The sequence below is a fragment of the Mchenga conophoros genome, linkage group LG17 (genome assembly GCF_057382185.1).
Source record: "Mchenga conophoros isolate Kocher_MC1m ecotype Shallow Benthic linkage group LG17, M_conophoros_male_GT1.1, whole genome shotgun sequence".
In the NCBI taxonomy this organism is placed as follows: Eukaryota; Metazoa; Chordata; class Actinopteri; order Cichliformes; family Cichlidae; genus Mchenga; species Mchenga conophoros.
In genome coordinates this window covers 41,062,410-41,071,127 of record NC_140542.1, presented here as the reverse complement: position 1 = coordinate 41,071,127, position 8,718 = coordinate 41,062,410, and the positions used below count along the sequence as shown (strand labels likewise).

At 41.9% G+C, this 8,718-nt stretch overlaps 1 protein-coding gene across 7 annotated transcripts in view; it reads right to left on the bottom strand.

The window, feature by feature from the left end:
* The window catches only part of LOC146556007 (pleckstrin homology domain-containing family A member 5-like), a 153,186-nt gene that overhangs the window by 59,158 nt on the left and 85,310 nt on the right, over positions 1–8,718 (bottom strand). For all 7 annotated transcript variants that reach the window (XM_085252358.1, XM_085252359.1, XM_085252362.1 and 4 more), the window contains 4 exons: positions 7,102–7,206; positions 4,992–5,064; positions 1,141–1,241; positions 215–330 (listed from right to left, as the gene is read on the bottom strand). In XM_085252358.1, coding sequence (XP_085108484.1) covers positions 215–330; positions 1,141–1,241; positions 4,992–5,064; positions 7,102–7,206 — 395 coding nt within the window. The remainder of the gene's footprint in view (positions 1–214; positions 331–1,140; positions 1,242–4,991; positions 5,065–7,101; positions 7,207–8,718) is intronic.

The following is an 8,718-nucleotide window of genomic DNA, read 5'->3' as shown; positions in this document are numbered from 1 at the left end:
CTTTCAGAGGCTGTGATGTCTGTGAAGGTTCATCCAGGTCATCCAAGCTCCTTAGACTTTGAGGCCATAAAACACACCATAAATGAGGCCCCTGTGATGCGTGGGATATAAAACAACACTCCACATTGTAGAACTGTGTCCCTGCACAGTAGGTGTGTACCTCACATCTGCACACATCTTATCTGTCAGACATATCCCTGTGGTTAGCACCAACCTTCTGACTGGTTCAGTGTGGACGAGAGCAGCGTCTGTCATGACTTTCATCCAGGACTCCATCTCTTTGGCTGTGTCAGTGCAGAAGTAATATGTCCGCATGTTGGGGTGCGTGGCCTGAGTGAAGACAGAGGGAGAGCGGTAATAAGATAAAACAGAAGTGCGAGAACCAAATCTGGATCATGACTTCATCACAAGTATCACACTGAACTGCCCAACACACAACTTTCTATGTGTATGTACAAGTATACACACATCTATGTGAGAAAAACCTATTTTTTTATGTATTAGCATTTTGAACCATGAAATTCAGACACAGCCGCTCAACTAAAACTGACAGTAAAATGTTTGATATCAGTCTGGTGTGGTCAAGTGTGTGCACGAGGCAGGACACGGGATCTGTTGGGGTATTTCTACAAATGGACGCCTCTTTCAGTCTCAAACCTCTGATCAAACCTTTGGGGTCAGTACATTAACCTCATCAAGGTGAAACTTTGAGACTTTCTACCTTTTTTACATCTATAACTTGCACACTGTGAACCCTGTGAATACCCTAACCCTACCCCACCCCATCCAATCACAGCAGATGGCCCCGCCCCTCCCTGAGCCTGGTTCTGCTGGAGGTTTCTTCCTGTTAAAAGGGAGTTTTTCCTCCCCACTGTTGCCAAAGTGCTTGCTCATAGGGGATCATATGATTGTTGGGTTTTCTCTCTATGTATTATTGCAGGGTCTACCTTACAATATAAAGCGCCTTGAGGCGACTGTTGTTGTGATTTGGTGCTATATAAATAAAACTGGATTGAATTGCTGTCACATGAAAATAAAAATCAATAAAAATGAAAAGTTAGTTACAAAGTAGCATGGATTGTTGCCATCAATAATAATAACAACATGACAAACCTTTAAAAAAATGTAACTAGTGTTTACCTTAAAGGCATATTTCCTGCTGATGTGGTCATCCACCGACAACATAGATATGTGAAAACTGGGCAACAGGATGCTTCCTAGGATGCTATCCTCTTTTTCATCTGCAGCAACGAAAGAGAAAAGTCTGCAGGTTGAAACATATTTATGGCAGCAATCTGATTCAATAAGGTTTCAGACTGGGAGATTTGTGGGTCAGACTGGTACAAAATATTCTTCTTCTGTTTGTGTTATGTTTGCTCTTATTAGTACGTGTCAATCAAACGCATGGCCCAGAATGATAGGAGATAGTGTTGATATTTAAATATTCGTTTATCAAGCTGTAAAGATTCCCAGGAAGAACGAGGAGGGAGAAATAGCCTTTGGAAGAAGGAACATCGTTGGATAGATGTCAACATAGTACAAGTACATAAACTTCCCTGCAGCATGGCTTCCTTAACTGCAGCTTGAAGTTGTGTTGGGATTAGTGGAAACCAGTGATATTTGTGAATCAGCGAAGTAATAACCAGTGCTTTCAGTTTTTTGAATTATATTTCCCGAGGCTTAAAACCTGGAGTCACTGTTAGAGATATTTAGTAGATGTTTTCATAGTGAATCTGTGCCCTGCTGTAAAGAGCTGAAGTAAGAGAAACAAGTGAGGCAAATGAAGAAGAATGCAATACCAGTATATTTAATCATTATATACTGATGTCTGATTTTGCCATATATATTACAAAATTCTCCAAATGAAATTGAATGACGCCTCATGAACAATAACAGCTGTGATGGTTGCAGCTGTGATTCTGTCACCTCTGTGCAGTATCATGTTTCATGCGATCTAAAGGCAGCACAGTACATGCACTGCGGCACAAAACCACAGAGCCTCCAACGCGCATTACTGTTTGCTTTAGCCGAGGCGCTGCGGCTGTTCTGGCTCGTCCCTGATGTTGAATGGCTCCAGCTGGCTTACAGAGCCGACATCTCAACGTTATCAGGTAAGAAAGCAGTGAGGAGGCGATATGTGACCTCTGTAAACACTTTGCTGTTGAGTTTATGATCTCAGTCAATCGTCATATTTAATAAAAATTTAATCTTGTTCATATTATGTTTCAGACGATTATGGGCTATGATTGGCTAATGACTGATGAATAAAACTTGTTCTCGATGTTTCAAAATGGGACTTAAAAACTCTTTATGTTAAATATGTTACAAGTAACAGTTATTTCTAAATAGTAACTTTTAATTCATTCTGTGGTTTGTGGGACACAAACAACTGAAGAAAGTTTAGTATAAAAAAAGAAATGGGTTGTAGTAGTTATAACAACAACAACGATGCTTTGGATGTGTCAATTTTTGGTTGGATCTATTAAATCTGGCAGATTTACTAAATTTGGACTCCAAGTTAATTAAAGCTGAATGAAATTTAATTCACGGATCCATGTCATGTTCATCTTAATCAAGATAAAGTATACTTGTGTTTTTAAATGGAAATTTGGTGGCATGATAAAATGATGTTCATTCGACAGATGACTTTAATAATAATAATAATAATACATTTTATTTAAAAATGCCTTTCAAGACAACCAATGACACTTAATAATAGAATAAAACATGTAATAGAACGAAGACAAAATGAAGAACAATAGAAACAAAAGCACAAGATTAACAAACAGTGGGTAATGCAGGCAGCTGAGTTTTGAACCAGTTGAAGCTTATGGAGGTATTCTGGGGGGAGACCATGAAAGAGAGAATTACAATAGTCAAGGCGGGAGATAACGAGACTGTGGACAAGGATGGACGTAGGCTGGGTGGAAAGAGAAGGATGTAATCTGTTAATGTTGCGTAGATGGAAGTAGGCAGAGCAGGTGAGATTATTGACGTGAGATTTAAAGGATAGTGAACTGTCTAGGATGACCAAGGCTCTTAACCTGAGGAGAAGGGAAAACTGTGCAGTTATCGATAGAGAGAGAGAAATGGTTCGCCTTCAAAAGGTTGGATTTGGTGCCAATAGGGAGGATTTCAGTTTTATCCTCATTAAGCTTGAGAAAATTAGAGCTGAACCAGGATTTTAGTTCAGATAGACATTCTGTAAGGGAAGAAGGTGGGAGGAATCAAATGTGTGGAGAATGGTACCAAGAGGATGTATATTATGAAGAGAAGAAGGCCTAAGACTGAGCCTTGGGGTACACCAGAGGTGACCGGGAAAAGACGAGAGCGGGATGATTTCAGTTGAATAAACTGGGAGCGGTCAAGGAGACATAACTGGAACCAGGCTAGGGTGTGAGAGATGGTGTCGAAGACCGAGCTCAGATCCAAAAGGACGACTTTGTAAGATCACCTGCTCAGTGATTTCATTATGTTTCTAAAGAAATTAAAGAAAACTTCATTGTTGGATTATATTAGTGCTTTTTTGTGGTGATGGATTTGCAGACTGACAGAGAATAACTGACATGACAGGCAACTTACTGTTACCTTAAAACATGAGCTTTATAAATAGTTAATGTCTAATCACTGGGAATAAACTGAGATCTGCTTATCAAATTGCACCTCTGAAAACTATGATTTAAGTCTTTAAATGACGTCTCTGCCTCGCCCTGATAATACCAAAATTGGCAGTGTAAATGTAAATACACTAATTTATTTTATCTCGATGAGCTCTGCAGTCGGAGGGATGATTAACATCTTTGCCCTTACAGAAAGAATATAATTTACCACATTTCCAAGATCTCAACCTGAAGCAGCTCCTTAGAATAAAGCGACAGAGCCAGAAGGAGGCAAACGGAAAAAGAAAACGTTATTATCCGAAAGCTGTGCATGTCTCTTCTCTGGCTAGCAAAGCCAATCAACATGCAGCTCTCCCCTCGGGTTGTCGTGTAAGCTGCCGATCGCACCCTGGAAGAAGCTGATTCATCAGTTTATGGAGATGGAAAAATCCCTCTGAAGGTGCAGAAAGCATTAAGGAGGAAAGAGGAGCTTTTATGAACGCAGTTCTAAATTTGTGATGTTGCACCACACGTGACCTCTAAGTAATAAAAACAGTACAACAAAACTGTTGATGTATTTCGTTATAACCATGTAAAGCACTTTGTGCTACATTTTTGTATGAAAAGTGCTTTATAAATAAAGATTGATTGATTGAGAAGTTCGGCCATCCGGGAGGGGCTCAGAGTAGAGCTGCTGCTGCTCCACATCGAAAGGAGCCAGCTGAGGTGGTTCGGGTATCTGACAAGGATGCCTCCTGAGCCCCTCCTGGGTGAGGTGTTCCAGGCATGTCCCACCGGGAGGAGGCCCCGGGGCAGACCCAGGACACGCTGGAGAGATTAAATCTCTCGGCTGGCCTGGGAACGCCTTGGTATTCCCCCGGATAAGCTGGAGGAGGTGGATGGGGAGAGGGAGGTCTGGGCCTCTTTGCTTAGGCTGCTGCTACCGCGACCCGGCCTCGGATAAAGCGGATGAAGATGGATGGATGGATGGATGATTGATTGATTGATTATGTCAGCGTGTTGAAGTTGCTGGCCATGACAACGTTTTTACCACCACAGACTGATTCTTTGAAATGAAAGTAGAGCTAAAGAAAGGTGTACTCACGCTTGTAATCAATATTGAGAGGACAGTATTCCATCACAGAGACTGAATGAAAACCATTATGATGCCGTGTGACGGATAACAATCAAGTGTGCAAAACCTTTGCTGTATATTTATTACGACATTAGGCAGCTATACTACTCAGAAATAAAGGCCTCGTATGTAAACAGTGCATATCTTCCACATCTTGATATTTGCAAACAGGTGTGAAGGTACACACGGTTGACAAGCCTCGAACTTTTCTTAAAGTGCCAACATGAAGAGATGCATGTGTGTTTGTGTGTCCTCACCACGGTAGTAGAAGAGGCACATGTCAGACAGGACGAACCACCTCTTCTTCCACAGCTTCATGCCTGTACTGTCCTGAATGAGTCAAAGGTCATCAGTGAGACAAAATATAACAATTATAGAGAACGTTATTATTTTCAAACACACGTTCTCATCTCTTGCTTCCTCTTCAAGTCTGAACTGGCTCTTCTCCAGCCTTTCCTGTTAAACAGCCTCCATCACCTCCTCTTTGTTATCTCTTCATAAAGCAGTGACAGATTTGCCTCAGTGGGTGCCTGAAGCAAAGACCTGTGCTCTGTTCGTGATGCCGACGCTGGCACCTAATTACTGCATCAATGACAAGTTTTAAGTCTTTGGTACTTTCAGCAATATAATGCGTTGGCCACACTGATATCAGCTCTGCAGTGAAAGGGTTTGCTGGGTGGAGTTGACTAAAACTTGACGAGGGTCATCAAGCTTTATTCAGTCTTCACTGCTATGGTGAGAGGTCCCCTAACCAGGCAAACACTGACCCACTACAGAGCTCCGTGGGGCACAACACTTAAAGAAAGTGATAAACACAAGCTGATTCAGGGTGGTGTGTAGCAGTGAGGCGAAGACACATAGCAGGAATACCGTACTCCCATTTACTAACTGTCCATAGTCACTGTAGTGTTTGCTGCAGCAGAGCTGAAAAATTCAACTCATTTTATTTACACAGTGCCAAATCACAACAGTTTCCTCAAGCTGCTTTATTTTATGAGGTAAAGTCCCCACAATAACAGAGAGAAAGCTGGGACTACCAAATGACCCCCAATGAACAAGTCCTTAGGCAACAGTAAGAAGGTAAAACTCCCTTATAACAGGAAACAACCTCCGGCAGAACCAGGCTCAGGGAGGGGCGGGGCCTGATCATTCTGGATTTAACAGGAAGCCAAAACAGGAGAAATCTGCTCTCTCTTTCTAGTCCCTGTCAGGACTCTTGCTGCAGCATTTTGGATTAGCTGAAGGCTTTTCAGGGAGTTTTTAGGATAATAATGGATTACAGTCGTCCAGCCTGGAAGTAACAAATGCATGAACTCGTTTTTCAGCGTCACTTTGTGAAAAGATATTTGGAATCTGTGGTCAGCCTCCTTTGGCCAGCTTATTATCCCAGCAGGTTACCTGAACACAGGCAGGGCGTAGGTGCCGACTGCCAGGTTTTAATGGTTGCAGCTTTCCTAGCGGCCTCTTTGTGATCCCCATTTGCCTGTAGAATTCCTAAGTACTTCTAGTTGTTGTCAGTGTTGCCTTCTGGTAGTACAATCACCTCATTTCTGACTACCTTTGCTCTCTTTGCAACCATCCAAATACACTTCTCCGGTCTGAACGATATTCTGATGTCATTGCTGTATATCCTGGTGGTGTGGATCACTGAATCAATAGAGGCATCATATGTTATTTCAGTATGCCCTAACTCCATCCTTGGTGGGGCTGTTCTCATATACTCCCCCGTGCCACTGAGCATAATCTTAGATGGTTCAATGGAGAACATCCACTTTATTCTCCTGGCTTCTGTCTCCAGGATCTTCAAGCAGCCAGCTAAGGCTGTGAGTCTTTGTTTGGCACTTTATTAGGCCACAGTTACAGACAGCTGTTGATACTTCTTAGGCAGCCCTTTCTTCATCACGCCTTTCAGCAGTTGCGACAGTTAGCTAACTACTCTGTGCTGCCTTGATCTTAGCCTCTACTCTCCTTCACCATGGACGGTACTGCTCCTTGTGGCTGCTCGTGTTTAAGCACCTCGGGCGACTGTTGTGATTTGGCGCTGTATAAATAAAGTTGAATTGAACTGTAGACAAGGATCTCAGTCATCACTGCTGCCATGCTGTAGATCAGCTAGTTGGTTTTAGTAATGGTCACAGCAACGATTCTCCTTAATACGTACAGACCCATACATGATTACATTTTTATTACATTAGGTAAACTAAGCTGGTCCACTGACTGCTGAAATAGTCAACACAATCATGCAACATTTTGACTGGAAATCACTCAGAGACAACACAAAGTCATCTATATGGTGGCAGTCTGGACACCAGATCCAGTTCCAGAATTCCACAAATTCAACGACGTCCGATAAGCCTTCCTCATTACCTGTTTGTAAAGCCAGCTGCTCCTCACCACTGGGGCATTGGGGTTTCTCTTGATTGAGTTGGACCTCTTGCCAAAGTTGTGGACTTTTCTGGAAGACCTAGAAGGCTGTTTAAAGACGTTGATAGATGATGAATGTAGAGAATTTGGATGCCTAACATGTAACAACAGCTGCATAGAGAAAACATTAGATACATTTAAATGCACACAGTGTTTTAATAACAATTCACCAAAAAAATTAACCCCGCAGACCTGTACACAGAATTTATAAAATTACGAGCTGGTTACAGTGAAAATCGCCTTCTTGAAAAAGACTAAATTTACAGTTCAGTATTAAATATTACTATAAAATGAACTACATACAAAGTGTGTTTGAATGGCAGAGATGTCATGGCTCAGTGTCTCACTGAGTCTCACAGGCCTGAGCGTGCGCTGGAAGCAGTTTGTAATTCTTACCTTGTTTTAACAGCAGCTCACACAAACAGACATTTTGGACGTTTGACTGTATTTCCAGAAGTTTTACAGCTTTTCCTACTGATAAAATCCTCTTTTATGGCCGTTCACACAACAGAGTGATCAGGAATAAACAATTAAATGACAGAAAAGTGTCACGCTCCCATGTCTCTCTGACTGGCCCACACTGGCTACAGGTTTGGTTTGTGTTTTTCTTTCTCTCTCTCCTCCCCATTGTCTCCTGCCTGCCTGGGCGGAGCTTGTTACTGGGCTCTCACCTTTGGCCCACTCACCTGGGCTGATTGCCACCACCTGCTGCTGATCTGTAGTGATTATGCTGCTGCTATTTAAGGTGAAATCGCTGGCTTAAACTACCCATCGTCTCTGTATATAGATCCCCCGGACCTGTTTGCGGACCCCTAGTGACATTCCTGTGTAGTGATGGTCAAATGAAGCTTTCTGAAGCTTGTATTGAAAAACGGTTCATTACTCGAAGCTTTTCAACACAGTCCTCTCTGGTGACATCTGGTGGCCAAAAATATGAAGCGCAGCTTGAATCCACAAAATAAAACCAACTGCTTCATTATGACTGCTCACTCTACAGAGCGGTGTCCTGTCTGATATTGGGCCGCTGTTGTGTTGCTTTGAACGTGTATTTTTTGGTGGTTAAAAAAATGTGTTTTACTTGTTTAATAAATAGTTTTGACCAGTAAACTCTCCTTGTTCAAACATGCACCATGGTGTGGTCTTTCTTTGCTTGTGACGTCTTGATGTTGGTAAATACAATAATTGAAAAACACCACATTACATATAATAATGTACAACACATTATGGAGTATGCTTCTGCTCTGAGGTCCTGCCTCCATGCACTTGTGCAATTAATCGCTAGACGGGTATATTTATAAATAATATTATATTAGGGACATTTTCCCAGACATATTTTTGACCTGGGGGTAGAATTGATTGTGAAACGGAAAAGGAAAATGCTTATGAACTTGCAAATTAAAAACATGATGCATTTAAGGTAACCCTTTCTCATTTTTATTTAAGAAGAGAATTTGTTCCACTGTGCGATGGCCGATCTCCTTTTCGTGGAGATAATTTCTCCTGCATTAAGGAAAATCCCTTCACATGGCCCAGAGGAGGCTGGAGCGCACAGAAACTGGT